Here is a 19333-nt window from a genome sequence, read left to right as displayed (position 1 = left end):
CCTGAGGGGAGAAAACCCAGGGCCCCCCACCAAGGGAATGACAGTTGGAAGTCAATCACAAGGGCAGAGCCCCTCTACTCCCGCCCAGTGGCGAAGCATAGGGCCACATCCCCTGCCAGAGGGCAAGAGACTCTTTCTTGGGCCATGAGGTTGAGGCCTTCCCGCTGCTAGCCTGGGCACAGTTGTACAGTTACTGCCCCTCAGGGTGGACTCTGTATGGGCCTGGCAGGACAGTCCCCAGCCCCCTCCTCATCCTGCCCTGGAGACAGGTGCTAGCCCACTCTAACCCAGGCAGAGTGAGGAAGAGGCAGGGCTGCCGCATGCATGTGGTGAGGGTTGCCCAGGACCCCAGCCCTGGGAGAGTGCAATCAAATGGCTTCCCTCTCCCAACCTGCTTTTGTAACCACCCATAGACAGACTCAAACCTGGGACCTGCAGAGCACAGTGCAGGAGTCACTACGGTTTGAGCTAACAGCCAGCTGGCTCTCAGCTAAAGCTGCAGCAGAGACTCATTCTTTCTCTCTGTAAGTCGTCCAGGCACCACCAGGCAGGACAGTGACCCCCAATCCCTTCGCTGCTAGAGATAATGGGGCTGATTCCCTGCCCCCCGGGGCGTCACACTATCCTGGGCAGAAGGCAGTGCCCACCCCACGCTCATTCCACCTGGAGCGTCTCCCCAGCACGGCCAGCTGAGGCCTGTTCTCTGCGCAGCATCAGGCCAATACACAGACCAGCGCCGGCATGGCATGGAGACGGCACTGCTCCCCGACAAGGAGCACGCCCTCCAAAGGCTCCAGGCCAGCTGTCCGGCTGGTGCAACCCCTGCCCTGCGGTGTGACTGCAGCGTCACACTGGCCAGCGGCCTGGCCCTGCAGCACTAACCACCAAAGGAGAGACCCAAATATTTGGACTTACCGTCAACAAGGACCAGGGAGTTCTGGTTAGGGGCAAAAGGAGCCAAGCCCTTGGCACTCATGGGGGTATTATTCCGAGGGGGCTGGGGAGGACAGAGAGAACCATAAGAATCAGCGTTGGTCAGAGCGTCTCTGACACCTCGTTGCATTCTCCCAGCAGGGTGAAGCGATCGACCCCTTTCCCACCTGCCATCTGGGGCAAGGGGAGGTGGCTAGCGAGGCAATGGAGTTACACAGGCTGGCTCTGCCTCTGTCCCTGTCATGGGGATCGGGCCGTCCTCTCCCCTCTGCTGCAGGGCGAAGGGCCCGATCCCCCCAGCAGGGACAGAAGCTGCGCCAGGTCGCGGGCCACGTCAGCCTTTTAACTGCAGAGCAGCCGTGTGAGGGGCGGTTCGCCGAGTCAGCGACAGAAACGTTGGCTGTTACTCAGTCACCAGGTTACTTGCTTTTTAACTTCCCCAGAGAGGAGCTGCCCCCAGCATCAGCGCTGGCATGTGGCCTGGCTGCAGCGTGCCCAGGAGGAGCAGGAGCAGGCTGAGGTACCAGGAAGCTCGGGAAAGGCATTTCCTGTGAGTTAAGGCTGGAGGCGGGCAGCCAGGTCCAATGCTCGCTCTTTTGGGGGCCCTGGGGTGACCACCCAGCCATCCTATGGACAGGAGGAAGGAGGATTACCAGAGGCAGGGCACTGGCAGCGGGGGGCAGGCAGCAGCAGGGGGTCACCTCCCCTCAGCCTCCTTGCCCCGTGACACTCACCACGCAGCTTGAGCGTCAGCCGGCTGTGCAGCCCCCCAGCTCGCTGAGTCTCACTTCTTCTCGGGCAGCGGGTGGGCCTGGGCTCCCATCCGCCCATGGAGAAGCCGGCCCCAGCTGGCCGGGAGGGCGTGGTGGGTGCAGTTGGGGAGGCAGGCTGGGGGAAGGCAACCTCCTGCTGCTGTCGCCACTGCCACCTGCCCCACCGTCCGCGCTCTGCCCCGGTAGTTCCAGGCCAGGCTGGGGCCAGTGGTCAGGGTGAGGGCGGAGTGAGGAAGAGGCAGGGCCTGTAGTGTATTGGGGGTGGGAGTTGCCCAGGCCCCTGCCCTCCCTTGGGATGACCCTGGGAAAGCGTGATCATCTGTGTTTGACAGATGGGGAAACCGAGGTACAGACAGGCAGAGTAATTTGTTCTGCTCCTAGTGCAGAACAGCAGGGGCTGAAACACGGGGCCAGTGGAGGATAAAGGGGACCAGACATCAGGCAATCGAGGCCCCGACCGCAAGAGAACAGCACCAAACCCCCTGGCTTACCCTGTTCCAGCAGGTGGGCTTGCAGGCATTGGTCCCACACACCAAGAGCTGGTCCTTGTACTTGCCAATGAAAGTCAGGTAGTTCTTGTTCTCCTCCTGGGAAAGAAGAAAAAAGGGTCAGAAGCAATGGCAGAGGGTTTGGGGAATCCCAGCTGCTCCAGGGCCGACCTTAGGAGCCTGGGTAGTACCGCAGGGATGGAGGAGGTCGTGGGATTCTCCTGGCTATGAAAGCTGGGAGGGACCGTTGTGATCACTCGAGATCCATGGCGTTTCAGAGCTCTGAAGCAGTAGCAGGTACGGCTATAGTCAACTAGCCACGCTATTCTGAACATGTATTTATTGTTCAAGCCAACTAGCCACACTCAACCGGCCAAATAGCTGCACGTGGTGAGCCTGTTGGGTCTGGGTGGACCTCACAACACAAGCCAAAGAATTTCACTCAGGGAGGGGACTGACCTTGGCTCTCAGCCATGTCCCAAGCATAGAACCAGCTCAATCTGCTAACTGCAGGTTCCCCATGTTAGTACAACTTTGAGACTCCAGTTTGCCACCATCTCGCCAGAGCTCACCATCTTCAGTTCTTCTGATCCATGTTCCCCTGGGCTAATGCCCTCTAAGTACCCATCAAGACTCCTTTCACAGGGAGCTCCACCACTGAACAGCAAAGGAGCCAGAGCAGACGAGAGCGGGGAGTTACAACAGCTCTGGGTTCTCGGGAAAACGGCTGATATTTCTCAGAGTTAAAGCCACCCGGCAAGATCTCCAGACTTACTGGTTTTTGGCAGATGGTTGAATTCTGCTTGGGGAAGTCCTCCTGGAGAAAAGGAAGAAGCATGGTTCAATTCCACCCGCTCTAAACAACCGTCTGGCGACGATAAGAAATTCTGGCAAAGCTCTGTGAGCCGCAGGCCAGGAAGACAAGGGCACGTCTGGGTAAGCTCTGATAATCAGCACGTTCCATCTGGTTCCCCTGCAAGAGGGGCTCTGGGCAGTGGGGGGGCGGGGGATCTTTGGGTGAGAGACCCTTGGCATGAGTGTTGATGAGCAGAAGGGATGGGGTGGTACTGGCCAGCAGAGGTCCCTCTAATTTTTTCCGCCCATGTGCAGAATAAATTTTCTTATGTTCACCAGGGTACATGCAGCGTGCACCACCTATAGACCCAGAGGCTGCCAGCTCTGGGTGCTCTACTAGTCAGCTGGGCACCACCTGGATCTTCCCTGGGTGGCTGCTTAAGCGCTCAGTTTACAGGGAACCCTGCTGGGCAGGGACTGGGTGTCGCACCCTGGCAGCACAGGGCTGGGATTCAGGGAACCCGCGGGAGGGACGTGCTGGGTTTAGAGGTGAAGGAGGCACTGTGAAAAGGCTGGGGCAAAGGGGGCGTGGGACGGGGCAGCCCCTGAATGCCAGGGGAAACAGGGTGTGTGCCCAGGGCACTAAAATCCATGTTCTCCCAGGGCACCCTTTACCCGAAGGCTGGCCCTGGCAGGCTGATGATACAGGATGAAAGCACAAGGCTGGGGGCTGAGCCAGCTGACTTGCTAAAGGAGGCTGGTCAAGTCCCTAACCTGCCCTGTGCCTCCGGTTCCCCGTCAGCGCAGTGGGGTGAACTTCCCAGGGGGCTTGGCGGGCGGCTAAGCCCGGAGCCTCCTTACCGTGTGACGACTCAGTCTGTCGAAGTCGAAGGAGTAGAGCTTTGCCTCCGCTCCCACCAGGAGCGAGGAGCTGCCCTCGTCATGGTAAAGAGTTGTCAGATTCTCCTCCTTGTCCAGCTGAAAGCGGCTCCCCCCTAGGAGACACAGCGAAGAGACTCAGCAGGAGTGTCGCGGAACCCAGCAAGGCGGTGGTCAAATTCCCAGCCCCACCCACCCCTAGGGAACAAGGAGCTCGCCCGCTGATCTAGCTTCTCCGCTGGCCAAGCTTTGCCACCCAGCTGCAGGGAGGCACCCCAGCTCTGAGACAGCCACACAGTAATAGGAACACGACACCCCACGGATGGGCCACCTACTCAGGTAGTCGGTGAGGCACAGATGCCCACTCCACACCCAGCCTGCGCCACACAGCGCAGTGGGGTGGCGTTATGTCTTGCCCATCGCTGACGGCACCAGGCTAGTGAGTGCTTGTCAGCTCCCTCCTGGCCAGTGAAACTGCGGATGCACGTTGGAGGCAGTGCAGGCTAGTGGTTAGAGCCGCCTCGCACAACTGAGCCTCTACCAGCCCTGGCCTAAAAACACCACCTCCCAGGACACAATGAAGAGGAGGACGAGACAAGTGTCAACTCACTGGCCAGTGAGAACTAAAATAAATCGCTTTCCCCAGGTCAAGAGAGCTGGGGCCCCTGGCTTCTAGCTTCCCTTCTCTGTGCCCTACCCCAAAGCACAAGTCTCTATTACAGAGAGATACTAATGCAGCCAGGAGCAAAGACCCTCTGTGTGGGCTAGACACGACTGTGGAGCCATTCATGAGGGGAGGGAGGTAGCTCAGATGCTCTAAACACAGCCGTGTGAGAAGCCTCATGAGAACCAGCCAGGCCCAGCGTGGGTGGGCAGGGCCTGTCCCCCTGCACTGATCGTGCTGGCGTGGCTGAGTTTCCAGTGCGGATGGGTCGGGGCCAGATCCCTGCAGCCAGCTGCCCCGCCCTTCGAGGGGGGCTCGGCATCCAACCCCCCCCGCAGATCCACTCCCGTTTGCACCTGGCCTCTAGCGCAGGCCAGCCCAAGTCCCCAGATCCAGCCACCCCCGGATTGCGGGGGCCCCAGTCCGGATTCAAATAGCAGGGCTGCTGAAGTTTCCCTACCTAGCACACCAGCAGTGGCCCTGGCACCCACCTGGCCAGGCACCAGCTCACACTTTCCGCTTCCGGCTCAGGCATAAGCAAGGCTAATGAGCAAGAGACAGGCCTGGGAGGCTTGCAAGGGCCTGATGGCAGGGAGGGGTGGCAAACAGTTGAAGAATAAGGGTCAGGTTCGTTTGTCACCGACTCCAAAGCAGCTGAGTGATCACTTTCTGCCCTGGCACCGCTAACTGCTACCTCTGCCCCCCTCCCTGCGTGGCTGTGCCCTCACACCGACTGCCAGGCCCCAGGCTATTCCTACCACTGACTCACCGCGGGGAGAGTCCCCTCTCTGCTCCAGCTGCCTGAGCCGCGCTCGCTGCAAAGCAGGGTGACCCAGTTCCCAGGCTGGTGAGACTCAGTACAGTTGTTTACCTGGCCCTCCCCTGGGAGCAGGGACACGCAAGCGACAAGGAGCTGGGGGCTGAACGTGCGCCACAGGCAGACACCCAGCCTTTAATCTCTCTTCCAGAGCTGCAGGTTCACCGCCTCCCCATCCGCCCTCCCCCAGGCTGGAGCTGGTTCTTGGCTCAGCAGCACACTCTGCTCCCAGGGAAACAACTGCCCCCCCCGCGGTCAGAGGCAAGGTGGGCTGGGTCAGTCGGTGATGCAGGGCCCCTTTCCTCCTGCAGCCAGCGTCACCTCTGCAATGCACACTGTTGTTCCGGGACCTGAGATTAGCCCCTGCTGAGCCCCAGGCCTCAGTTTCCCCTTCTGTACAATGGGGATAACAAACCTCTGCAGGGGAGCGGCGGTGCTCTGGAGAATGGTGTTTACAAAGCACAGTGAACTTTTCCTGCCTAGTCCCAGCGGCGGGGACGACGGCTATTTATTCTCCGCTGACGCACCACAGCGCCGAGCATCGTAAGTGCAACTGGGGCGGAGGCTGCAGTAACGCAGCGTTGTTACGGGCTGGGGAATCCTCGTTGCCAAGCTGACGTGTGACGATCGCCCGCTCTGGGATTCGTTAGGTTCTGCTCCGGAGTCCCGCCGGGCCAGGCACTACGATACCGCAGCCGTGGCGGGTCGAAAGGGAGCCCTGGGCTTCTTCCGCTCCCCAGGGCCAGGGCCAGGGCCAGGGCCAGGGCCAGGGCCAGGGCCAGGCCCGATCCTGTCACGCTAGTCAGATCCCTCCACCAGACCCAGGCCGCTGCACGCCGGCTCAGATCGCTAACTGCCGGCTTCCCTGGCGAGGGGCTAAACGGCGAACGTAAAGCCCCCGGCTGCCAGCAGAAGCGGTACTCCCCATCGGCACATAAGGGTTAACAAGGACCACACCACTTGTGCCCCTGAGTTGCGGCAGGTTGCTACAGACCAGAGCCTCCCTGGGCCGGCCTGTTTCCCTCTCCTGCCACAGGGGAAGAGATCTCTCTGCTCTCAGCTCTTCTCCTTCCTCTATTGCACAACGGCTGCTCCCTTCCGCTGTGAGCTTCCTCGCAGCAGTGCCGTGCTGCGAACAGCCGACGTGAGTGTTTTCCTACACCGGGGGCAGGGGCCGTATCTCTCTCCAGAGCCGGGGACCCTGAAATTACCACGTGCAAACTATTCAGGAAACTCACTGCATCGACCGTCCTGTACCTCGGACATCTCGCTGCTCTCCTGTACACGTGGGCCTCCCTCTCCATTGCTCACCAGAGGGTCTGCAGACCCTGCAGGAGGTGTGCCAGGGGGCTGTCTTCTCTGCCAGCATTTCCCACGTCAGCTGGGCACCAGCAGGCCTGGGGACGCTAGCCCAAGCCCAGCCTCCGCTGTGCTTTCCTGCCGATAAGAGCCCTGGTGTTCGCCACTGTGAGACGGGAGAGGGGGTGGAGGAGGGGAGAGCTGCATGTTGCCAGAGCCAAGAGGAAAAGGCCACCAAGCCAGGAAATCAATCACCAGCACGCACCTCTGGCCTGGCACAGCTGCCGCTCTCAGCAGAATGGAGAGCACCTTGATCGGTACGGCAGCCGCTGGGTCTTCTCTGTGCCTCCTCTGAGCAGGCAGCAGTTCCCTGCACAGCCGTGCCCAGCTGGGACTCGGTCCTATGAGCTCCCTCCCCAGCAGGGCCTGGTTAAGGACATTCGGGAATCAAGCAGAGGGGGCACCTGATGTTACCAAGCCAGTGCCAGCCAAGGCTCCGACGTCACTGCCCGCTCGAGCCCCTTCACCCCCGGCGATGTGAGTCCCCACAGAACGGCCCAGCAGCACCCTCCTACAGTTAATGTATCTCTGGTGAGTCCCGGTGCCCGGACCACGGTCCCATCCCTGGCTCTGCTCCAAGGCCCCATCCAGCCTCTTTCCTCCCACACCAAGGCCCTGGTGCTGCTCTGCCCTGATACCCAACCCCTGCTTGGCCTGTGTCTGCCACATGTGTGGGAGTGGGGGTGAGGGGGTGGGGAGCAGCAAGGGGAGAGGCCAAGGGGGGCGGGGCCATGGAGCGGATAGCGAGCAGGTACGCCGAGCAGGGGTGGGGCGCAGGGATCCACATACCTGCCCAGCCCCCTCACGCAGCATCTTCACCGGAGTGGTTCAGTGCTCCCGCCCAGCCAGCAGAACCGGCCTGCCGGCCTCGAGCACGGCGCTTGGCAGCTGCGTTTCTGCCCCCGGCAATCACTGCCAGGCAGTTTGTGCACAACTCGGCTGCTGCGCACACACCCGGGGCCGCCTCGCTGCACACAAGGCTCTTGCAAAGGCTGCCTGCTTGCTGATGTGACCCAGCCATGGCTTCGGCCCTCCACAATCCCACAATGCTCCTTGCCTGACCTCTGTCTCGTCGGGGGCTTGCGGCAGGAGAACAGCCGAGTCTTTCCTTCGCTTGAGGATTCTTGCAGCTCCAGCAGCTGAGGCAGGTTCAAATGTTTGGCCCACACTCCTGCTGAGCTGTCCAGCAACAAAGCATCCTCCTCACTTTACACTGACACACAGGGAGGTGGGCTTCCCACACTCACCCAGTGACAGAGTTAGGATTCGAACCCAAGAGGCCTGACTCCCGGCTAGTGCTGGGCAAATACGCGTCTGGGAATTTCTTGAAGTGTGGTGCCCCTTAGAGCGACCTCAACGGGCTATAATCAGGTAATAACAACATATGTCTTGGCTCCACTAGGGTTTTACCTCTGGGTACTTTGACTTACTTGACTTAAACCCTTGACTTAAACCCAGAGCAGGACAAGAACATCTTGACGTTCAAATCAAGAGAAGAAAGTGGGGATGGCTGGGCCACGCTCTCAGAAAACCATCATCCAGCACAGTCCATCAAGCTCCCACATGGAACCCGCAAGGAAAACACAAAAAGAGGAAGACCTCAGACAACGTGGAGAGGATCTACTGAGACTGAAGATCCAGGTGGAGCAGAGGTCACCTACAAGTCTCCTCCACTTCACTCTGTCCCAGGACAAAACTTCTAGCTGGCTCCAGGAGTGCCCCATTTGTTGTCCTTCAGTCTCAGTAGATCCTCTCCATGTTGTCCAAGGTCTTCCTCTTTTTGCGTTTTCCTTGAAGGTTCCATGTGGGAGCTTGACGGACTCTGCTGGAGGATGGTTTTCTGAGAGTGTGGCCTAGCCATCCCCACTTCCTTCTCTTGATTTGAACATCAAGAGGTTGTTGTCCTGCTCTGTTCCAAAGCTCCTCATTTGTGACCGAGTCTTGCCATTTTGTGCAAAGGACGTACCTCAGGCTTCTGTTTATGAATGTGTGTAGCTTGTGACTTGAAGACTTTTTAGTACACCAGGTCTTGCATCCATACAAGAGCGCACTCTTCACTTTTGTGTTGCAGATCCGCAGTTTCGTCTTCGCAGATATTACCTGTGATCTCCACATGGGACAAAGAGCCTTGAAAGCACCCGTTGCTTTCCCTCATCTGGCACTGCTATCCTTGTCTGTTCCTCCGTCTCTGTCTATAATACAGCCTGAGTACGTGAACTGCTCCACATCTTCCAGGTGATCCCCTCCGAGTGTGATGCTGTTGTTGTTGGACTGGTTGATCCTCATTGTCTTGGTCTTTCCCTTGCTAATGCTCATCCAGTTACTGAAGCAGTTTTGTCCAGTGTTGCAACTTTTTCTTCCGGGTTTTCATGTCTGTGTGAAAGGAGGGCGACGTCGTCAGCAAATCAATGTCCTCCAGCTGTTTGAAAAGTGTCCGCTAAATGCCCTGGTGATGGTCATTTGTTGTCCTCCTCATAATCCAACTGTAAAACCCTTGTCCCTTTTTTTGCAGGGAAGACCTAGCCTATGTGCCTGGATAAAAAAAGAGGATCCCTGTAATCTTACTAGCATGCTGCTAGCTCTCACGTGGGGGGCCAGTGACCTTCTCCCTCTTATGCAACATTCATCTTCAGCCTACACTCAGCTGCTGACCTAAGGAGATAACGTGCTCCCTGCTGACTTTGGTTGGGTTTTTTGCAGCGCGGGTGTTTTGGGAGCTTGGAGTAAGTTGAGCTCAGCCAGGCTCCAGAGATGTGCTCAGCCCCAAACTACGCAGAAGCTCATGACATGATTCCCTCTGAGTGACAGCAATCGAGAGCCCTCAGTTTTGCTGGAGCCAGAGCAACAGTTGTTTTTCTAGCTATTAGGTGTTGTGTTTTTATGGGTGGTGCCCATCTGCACATGCCTCGGTGCAAATAAAATTTATTCCACACACAGAGGGAACGTTACTGTGTGGCCTTGGGCATTGATTCCAGTGCAGCTTCAGAGCCTCCACACACCTGAGGATTTGAGCTTTATTTGCTGTGTGCCTCAGTTTCCCTTTCTGCACAATGGGGCTAATAGTTCTGCCCAGCCTCTCAGGGGGTACTGTGAGGATAGCTACATTAAGGACTGAGGAGATCAGCTGCCGCCGTACTGATACCTAACACAGACTAGATTTAAAGCCTCAGGCTTGCCCCCTGAGGTCATTTCAAGATCTCTCGGAACTTTGGGGCACAAAGGGGAGGCCACTCTGAAATCCTGGTGACTGGGGATTTCGTTTTAACTGGAGCTGTACGAATTCACCGGCGTGGCACAGCTCCCACAATCCATCCCCAGAGGTGGCTGCATTTCAGAGCGAGGCAAATTGCCACCCACACATGAGGTCTTCAAAGAGCCTTGTGGGTGAAAGGTGCTAGGTTGGTCTTTGATTATGAAAGCGCCCCCCCTCCACCCCCAAGCCATGCCCCGATAGAGGCTTCACCCCATATGCAGCCTTGATCTCATTTCCAGGAGGGATCCTGGAAGAAGACCCTTCAAAAGAGACTGGCACAATGAAGGAGGCATCTCACCGACCTTCCAAATTCCTATCAACTTGCTCTGAGCATCTGTCCCTGCCAGCAGGAGTCTCAATGGACCCATTGTCCTTTCAGAGGCTGGCCAGAGGTGGTATGCGGAAGGGCTATGAGCAAATAGCTTTGTGCTCTGTTGGGAAAAACAAACCTACTCTATTGCTGGTGAGTCACATGACCTGAGCACGACCCAAGAACAGGGCGCAGATAGGGAGTAACAATGTGACTCCCACAGGGCCATCCGGCTGGGGTAATGGAGAGTCAGACTAGGACAAAAGAAGTTGCTGTGGTAGGGAAGTGCCTCCAGCGGTCACTAACAAGGAGTGACCCATCCGAAAAGCAAATGCTGCTTCTCCCAGCTGCTAAGGGGACTTACCAACATGGCCAGCTGCACAGCGAGAGAACCAAGGACAGGCTCCCGTCAGCCTAGGACTACCCGTGTTATTAAGCAAAGTCGAAGGGCCCCACAGCTGACCTTCAGGCTCAGCCAGCTGTCCTCTCACCCAGCTCGAGAGGAATGAGCACAGGCTCGGTCTTCTACTTATGGGAGAGAGAGGAAATGACTGGTCACCTGGTAAAAAACGGCCCTAGCTCAGTGGGAAGCTGCCTTGGTCTGCTCCTTCCACCCACAGCAACATCTGGAATGTAGGTTTGGCCTTAACTAGACCAGGTCCACCCAAGCTGGTGGTTTGCTCCAACACTGACCAAAACCTGGTCCTTCCAAGGATCTCCCCCACGTTCCTCTTGCCCCATGCTGCCATACGGCACCTGCCCAAGTGTACAAGGCTAGGGGTGGGGAGCAGTGCTCTCTGGAAGCTGTGCGGTTGTGTGGGCACTCAGGAGAGAGTCCAATGGCGCCCAGCTGATTAGCAGAGTGCCCCCGGCGAGGGTTTGCATTTCTCCTGGTGGTGCACATTTGCACATACCTTGGTGGACAAGAAATTATTCTGCACACGGCTGGAAAAAATCTACACATGGAAGGAGAAGAGTGGAGGGAACACTGATGGGGAAAGGGAGATTTTATTCCTGACTTCCCTTCAGCTTCCCCCAGGACTAACCGGCGCAGGTTCCAAAGCCAGTGGGGTCCAGTGGATTAGGTCTGCTGGTCGCATGAGCGTAGGCTTCAGATTAGCCAAGTTCGGCTGCTGGCTCACCGGCAGTTCGGGAAATCCCTCCTCGCCTCTGTACGGCAGGGCGTGTACAAGAGGGCAAGTGGCTCCTGGGTTTCAGGAGGGTGAAGTGACGCATGTACATAGAACTTCAATGCTTCTAACTGCAAAGGCTTTAGTAGTGGTGCGCACCTATAAATCCGTAAGTGCTTAATCCATAAGTGCTTTAAGTGCCTTGGCGGGAAGGTCTTATTATTGCTCCGATGTGCTGGTTTGCAGGGGTTACCCCGACCTCTATTTCAGTCCTTCTCATTTCATGACAGGAAAAACCATCCACCTCCTAGAAACCCCTTCACGGGAGGGGAGAGGAGAGGGGCTTCCTTGGGGTCAGAGCTCTCGGGAGGGGAATCCCTTCTCATGCCTGCATCAAACACACCGCCCTCTGAACGTTAAAAGAGCTCTAAAAAAGCTCTATTTATGGCACGTCTCTGGCCGCAGATCAAAGTATTTCACAACACAGGCAGTGCACCAATGGGAAACTGAGGCAGAGCGACTCAAGGATGGGCCCAGGGTCAAACAGCAAGGATGTTGCACTAACCACTGATCCACCCTTCCTCCCCAGTGCGCGCCTCAGTCGGTGTACTGCGACAGCCGGGTATTACCTCTGCCACAAGGCCGTGTTCTGCTCGTGTTACGCCGTGGACAGTCTGCCCAGGGAGGTGTTGATGCTGTCATCATCGGGGTGTCGGGCCCCCTGAGCTGGGGGAGAGGAGGCAGCAAGCAAAGAGGAGGAGAGGAGGGAGAAACGCGATGCATTCAGGTGCTCGGTCATGGGTCCTGGCAGTTTCCTGGGAGACGGAGGCTGTCCCATGGACGGCGCAGACGTGGCTGCCTGCTCAAAGCAGCTCACTCAGTCACCTGCCAGGGGGGGCCCTTGGCTCTCTGCACCCCTGGACCTAGGTCTGCTCCTGTGTCCACCCTATGGATACACCAGAGTAACCCCACAGCGTGAGCTTGGCCTTTCTGCGGAGCAGGCCCGGGGACAGCAGGGTGGATTTGCCCCTTCCCAGCCAGGCCCAGATCCGAGGGGGTGTGTGTGCAAGGGTAATTCTCCCAGCACAGACACAGACTCTCACAAGGCCCCGGGGGGGGGAGAATGGGAGGGGCAGGCTGGTATTGCCGCCCAGGGGCAGCTGGGGATGAGCTGCTGTAACTGAGGCCTTTCCCCTGAGCTGTGTGGACCACAACAGGGCCCCTCCCAACAGCCCAGCAGCCCAAGGGGGCAGGATGGTTTGAAGCCACCACGGCCCACCCTGCAGGGCCGGACCCGTGTGTGCAGGGCCTCCCAGCATGCCGGGCGCCTCACCCATGTCCTTCTAGCCCAGGGCAGAGGGAAGGGTTCATGTTATGCTCCCCCCTGGGCTCGAGTGCCACCATGATCACCCAGTGGAGTTCCTGTACCTCACAGCCCACAGAACCGCCTACCCCTCTGGCAACAGACCCAGACCCCACTGAAGTCCTCAACTCCATCTTCAAGCTGCACAGACACCACCACAGGGACTAGTTTAAAGCTGCCAGGGACCTGGGGTCCACACTGCAGAAGAAGGTGAACCCCTCCAGTGGGGTCTCTGCTAGTCTGATAGGTGCCTTCCCCACTCCAGCCGTGGCCCTTGGTTAGACGCTCATCAGACTACACTCTCATGACTGAGCAGCCGGGCCGGGCTGAGTAAACTGGTTTGTGTGGTCCCTGGCTTCTTCGCTTCAGAAAATGCCCAAAGCTTGCCGGTGTCTCGTGGTCCCACCACTTCTCTGTGGGAGGCCTCTGGGACCCATCTTCCTCTAGGTTCTCCTCTGCAGTTCTGCCCCAGCTCCTTCCAGAGGACAAGTATCGGAGGGGTAGCCGTGTTAGTCTGGATCTGTAACAGCAACGAAGGGTCCTGTGGCACCTTACAGACTAACAGAAGAGTTCTGAGCATGAGCTTTCGTGAGCACAGACTCACTTCATCAGATGCTGGTCTTGGAAATCTGCAGGGCCAGGTATAAATAAGCCAGAGCAACGCTGGGGATAACAAGATTAGCTCAGTCAGCAAGGGTGAGGCTTACTATCAGCAGTTCATCTGGAGGTGTGAACACCAAGCGAGGGGAAGCTGCTTTTGTATTTAGCCAGCCATTCGCAGTCTTTGTTTAAGCCTGAGCTGAGGGCGTCGAATTTGCAGGTGAATTGTAGCTCAGAAATTTCTCTTTGGAGTCTGGTCCTGAAATTTCTTTGCTGTAAGATAGCTACTTTTAAGTCTGCTACTGTGTGGCATGGGAGACTGAAGTGCTCTCCTATGGGTTTTTGTACATTGCCATTTCTGGTGCCTGATTTGTGTGCGTAGAAGAATTATTCTTTATGTAAAAGAATAAACGCACATCTGATGAAGTGAGTCTGGGCTCACGAAAGCTCATGCTCAAAACTTTTCTGTTAGTCTATAAGGTGCCACAGGGCCCTTCGGTGCTGTTCGAGAGGACAGAGTCAGAGGCCACAAGAACTGGGAGGGACCTTACAAGGTCATCAAGTCCAGCCCCCTGCCCACACAGCAGGACCAAGCACCAGCTAGACCATCTAGGTAGGTGTCTGTCTAACCTGCTCTTATAAATATCTCCAGTGATGGATACTCCACAGCATAGGTTCCTCTTGAGCCAAACCCTCAGTGGGCTGGACGGAGGTGACCTGTCATACACAGGTGCATCCGTATACCTGGTGAGGAGGCCAACAACCCTTCACCCTGGAGTGCTGCACAGCTACACAGCCAAGCGAGGGCAGGGAGACAGGCACAGTGACCATCATAGATTTGCCCTGGGGTGGAGGAGTCAGCCTTGGGATCAAGTGTGGTGAATGGGTTGGAGCTGAGGGGAATTTGCAGAGTTCTTGGTTCTCTGTTCCTTTGAGTGGCCCGGGATACGTTGCAGAGGGAACCTAAACCAGGAGGAGGCCTCTGAGTAGCACCATCCTCTAGGTCGCCACTACAGGACATCACAGTTATCCCCGTTTTACCGATGGGGTAGCCGAGGAATCAAGGGCTGTTCTACCACACCCCAGCGCGCTGTCTGCTCGATGGGCTGCCTTTCCCTAAAGGGAGCCAGCTCTCCCTCTGTTCACACCGCAGCATCTCTGCCCAGGCTGCAAAGGAAGTAGGGTTCTCAACACCCTGTGCAGAGGAGCCCTGGAGGCTGAACTACCGGGTTTGTTTGCATTCACTTCACACCTACCAGGGAGAGATTGTAGTCTCCCCAGCCACCCTGGAGGAGGCTGGCAGTTGGAGGCCACTGCTTATCAGGAGCTCTTTGCCTTGCATTGTTTGTCTTTACTCCAGCTCAGGGCCGGGCTGGGTCTTTTCATGGTTGTGTTCTCCACTGAACGATAAACTGGTATCACTGCAAGACACAGCGTGTGCTGGGCAGAGAGACCGACGGCCAAGAAATCCACGGGAGAGACGGAAGGAGCTCAGCCAAAGAGGAAAAACAGCTGCTTTCTGATATGTCCATGCAATCCCTGCAAAAATCCCGACAACCATTATTCAGTAGCGCCCCGAGGTGCACAGTCACGGGCCTTTAGCCTGGCAACGAGGGAAACCTCACTGAAATCAGCATGTTCTGCACAGATGAGCCTGTGGATCCGATTGCAGGATCAGGGCCCTCGAAGGAGACACGGCACCTGCCCTCTAAAGCTTAGTATCTCAGACAAAGAGGCGGCGTAGGGAGAAGCAGACAGTCAAATAATTGCATTTGGGGGTGGGGTTGTCTTACAGTGAAATAACTCCTGGCTTTCTGCAACTGTCCTCTATCTTTCTGGCCAGATAGTCCCCCAGCCTAGCCCTGGAGGCGGGTGGGTTCCTTGCACATGCTGCTCCCCGTCAGCTAAACTCTGACTCACGTAGCCCTGCATTTACCAGGCTGCACAGCCAGACAACAGACCTCGCTTTGTGGGCTGCACTTTGGTTGCCCCCGCACATGAGGGAGGCCCGGAGCTGGACAAGGCCCAGCAACACGGAGGGGAAAAGGGAAACCACTTGGAGTTCAACACACCAGGAGAACCTAAGAAAGTCCACACTGGCCAAAGCGCTGGTTGCCCAGTGTCTTCTGACTGTGGCCAATGGCAAGTGCATCAGAAAGAATGAACACCCATCAAGAGATCCACCCTGTCGTGCCATGGCCCCTTAGCTGTCTCTTCTCCAAGCTGAAAAGTCCCAGTCAGAGGCTGTTCCACCCCCCTAAGCAGTCGTATAAAGGGAGATCGGCTTTTGCAAGGATACTGCTCAGCACAGACTGCCTTGGGCTGGGAGGTTGCGGCAAAATCCTCCCTAGTGGGGTTAGATAAACCATCCCCTGAAATCGGCTAGGTGGACCTTCAGTCTGATCAGCCATGGCAAAGCTCCTATCCCTCCTGTGTAGCTATAGAGCTGAGCAGAGAGGCAATCCCATGCTGGGGACAATTTCAGTAGTTGGAAATCCGGCTTATTCCAATGCTATATTAAAACCAAGCATTTTGAAGCTCACCACAAGGGGAATGGAGTTGGGTGGTGCGTCCTCTAATTTTTTCCATCCATGGGCCGAATAAATTTAGTTGGATGGACCGATGGATGGATGGACTTGCACCACCAATAGAAATCAATGATGTCTACGGTGAGTGGTGCTGGGCACTTTGCAAAGCAGCTGGGTGGCCGCTGAATCTCTCCTGAGTGGCCGCCCAACTGCTCAGCTCACAGGGAACACCGGATCTGGGGAACCCTCAAGTCCTCTACTCCAAGGTAATCGGGCGGATGAGTTGCTCCCAAGCAATGGGCCCAGGCAGGCTGGGGACAATGGCCACCGTCAGAGACCTGCCAGCAGGCAGTGAGCGTGCTGGGGTTCCCCCAGACCTGCACTGAGATCAGACTGTCTCTGTGGCTGGTGCCAAATTCACCCAATGATGACCAAAAAAAGTTTCCCTGGGGTTTTTGCAACAAGCCCTCTGGAACTGTTCTGACTGGAGAGAATTAGGCTCTGAATTCAGCCAGATACAAGAACGCAGAAAACGTCTCTCCAGGACAAGCTAATGGGCCCTGTACGCTGGTACTCCCTGGCGTAAGGGCTAACACTGGATATTACAGGGGGTGTGACAGTGACCCAGCCCCGTAATGATGCCATACCATGGTTTCCTGACTCCACCTGGGAAATCAGCCTAGAAGCATGAGCACTGATACTCCTGGTAACCTCTCCCGTGCTCATGGGACGCCCAGTGACTCCCGCAGGGTGCAGCGAGGGGACTGGAAAGGGATCAGCCTTTACTGGCCTGATTTGCAAAGCTGCTGAGCAAACCGGGGTGGGGGATGCACAAGTGAGGTCCCTTCAACAGTCAGGCTATGCACACGCTGTTTGCTTTTAATTAGTTCATGTTTTTAGCCCACCCGCTCCCAAAGCCCCCCGTCGAGATCGGAGCCTGGAGAGCAGGATTCACGTACGGCCCGGGATGTTAGCGAGTCAGTGTCATGGAAGAGGAGAACTGGCCTGGGATGCTGGTTTCAGTCACACAGCCCTGGGTCTTATCAAAAAGGCACCGGGATCTTTAGCTTCCATCTAGATAGCAGCTGCCAGAGGCAGGGAGAGGGAACCTCACTGCAGGGCACGGAGCCCTACCATGGTGTGACCCACCTCCTGTCATTCGGTGGGTTCACTGCGTGGGTCATTAAATCCGACCATGGGGGTTTAGATCCTGAACCTCAATGCCTTTCTGCTCTGCTCACTCCCAAGCACGTTTATGGCATCCTGTAGCTGCTGGCTTTAGTTTTTCCTGCTCTCAGCAAAGGAGACAGGTGGGAAGGAAGAAAGCACTTCAGGGTAAACTGGAGGCTCTCAGGACAAGCTGGGCCGGATGCACCTGCGATCAGATCTAGCCAGCTGATGAATCCATGCAAACAGAGCTACTCTAACACAAGATAGAGCTGCGTCAGAGGCTTTTATATCCCTGCCACACACGGCTAAGCCCCTGCACTGGGAAAGAGGCTGAAGGTACCAGGTACATCCTGCATCCTGTGCTTAGAGTCAGCATTTGAATACAACAACTGCTGATATATAAACAGGGAGGAGATGCAGAGAGGGATCTGAACTCAACCCAGATCAGCTGGAAGTAGGCAAACAGCTGGGGTCTGGGCAGGGGAGGCCAGCAAATCTGATCTCCGTTCTTTGCCAGCACAGTCATCTGCTGACCCGGCCCTTGAACTTTCAGAGGAAACTTCTAAGTAAAAGCCCGTTTTAGACATCCGCAAGGGCAGAAAACCTAAATAAGGAAATGCAGCTGCTGGGGTGGGGCCTGGTGACGAGGTGCAGCCACTGTCTGCCTAAGTTCCCCTAAAACGGAAATCCGAGTGACTAACCATCAACAGATGCACCCCTTCCTCTTGGGAAACTTTCCAGAACTCCTTCCACAGCTGCTGTGGACTCCCTCACGGTTCCCAGATCCCTGCCCAGGTACGATCTGCCTCATTTTCTTGGGATTTTTTAAAAATTATTTTTGTTTTTGAAACAATTTCTCGGGGGTTTTAAGTTTAAGGACTTCCCCAACTCCAGGTGAGCTTTCAGAGTTGCCTGCCATCCGTCACAGCCCCAGGACAGTACTTTCCCCTGGGATTCTTATCCAGAAGCATGAAGTCAGGGGGTGAAGTCCTGGGACGCCACGAGCTTGTCCGCTGGGGGGGTGTGGGGGTTTCCCTCTCCAGCTACCTCATACGGGAATATCAGTTCCTCGTTGCTTTCGCTCTCGACGTCCACCTGTCTGCCACAGTTACCTGACTGCTTCCTGATTTTTGATGGTTTTATTGTCACAAACATCCCGGGAGGCCAGACAGGGCTATTAGCCGCACTGTGCAAATGGGGAAACCGAGTCACGGAGCGGCTAAGTGACCTGCTGAAGGTCACACCGGATGGCTGTGACAGAACACAGCATTCAGCGCAGTCAAGTGCTCTAACCACTGGTCAATCCTACCTCCCATTAGCACCTCTCTACTCTTCTTATGTCTAATTTAATTGCAGTATATTAAAGGTTAGGGATTGCACAGGAGTGGAGAGACATAACCCACCCGAAAATGTCAATGGGGTTGGAATGCTGAAGTTCCCAGCTTGTCAGTCCAGCCTAAATGCTCACAGAGGACAGCCAGGAGACAATCTCAAAGCACCTTCCAGCAATGAAGAAGTAGATAAATTCATGGGGGATAGTTCCATCAATGGCTATGTGCCAGGATGGGCATGGACGGTGTCCCTAGCCTCTGCTTGCAAGATGCTGGAAATGGGCGACAGGGAGTGGATCACTTGATGATTCCTTGTTCTGTTCATTCCCTTCGGGCACCCGGCACTGGCCACTGTCGGAAGACAGGACACTGGGCTGGATGGATCTATGGTCTGACTTAGTGTGGCCGTTCTTATGTTCTTAACTCTTCGTTCCCAGATGGGGAAACTGAGGCACGGAGCGGTGAAGGCAACTTGTCCAAGATCCATCTGTGATTCAGTGGCAGAACTGAGAACAGACCCCAGCCGGCCTAGATCCCAAGTACCTGCTCGGAGCACCAGATCATACTTGGCTGTAGCAAAGCATGTGGGGGATATGGAACAGCAAAGCTCCAAACGCAATGAACACATCTCTGCTGCTGGGCATGGTTTTCTCCTCCATTTCCTCCCTGAGAGCTGCACGTTCCTGACCATGACAGAGTCTAGACAGGGCCAGAGGCATTCTGGGGGTTACACCTGCAGGACTCCACAGCTGCTGCTACTACCCTGCACCCACCTGCTCTTTGAAGCTACAGAGGGTGGGGCTAGGTTGGTGCTTGGATGGGAGACCTGTGGGAAATATTGTATAGTGTAGGCCTGCTCCTTAAGAAGCCCTGCCTGGAAATGAGAGCTGTGGAACTTGTGTTTATCTCCCTTGCTTGGAAGTCTAAATATAGCAGGAGC

The 19333-nt window shown here is 56.2% G+C and overlaps 1 protein-coding gene across 1 annotated transcript in view; it reads right to left on the bottom strand.

Moving 5' to 3' along the window:
• The window catches only part of SEMA7A (semaphorin 7A (JohnMiltonHagen blood group)), a 50640-nt gene that overhangs the window by 19178 nt on the left and 12129 nt on the right, over positions 1-19333 (bottom strand). The window contains exons 2-5 of the mRNA XM_075006562.1: positions 3851-3984; positions 2970-3011; positions 2198-2293; positions 916-997 (exon numbers count right to left, since the gene is read on the bottom strand). Of these exons, the coding sequence (XP_074862663.1) occupies positions 916-997; positions 2198-2293; positions 2970-3011; positions 3851-3984 (354 nt within the window). The remainder of the gene's footprint in view (positions 1-915; positions 998-2197; positions 2294-2969; positions 3012-3850; positions 3985-19333) is intronic.

The sequence above is a fragment of the Carettochelys insculpta genome, chromosome 12, assembly GCF_033958435.1.
Source record: "Carettochelys insculpta isolate YL-2023 chromosome 12, ASM3395843v1, whole genome shotgun sequence".
NCBI lineage: Eukaryota > Metazoa > Chordata > Testudines > Carettochelyidae > Carettochelys > Carettochelys insculpta.
The sequence above is the reverse complement of the archived record's forward strand: the minus strand, read 5'-3'. Positions and strand labels throughout refer to the sequence as shown.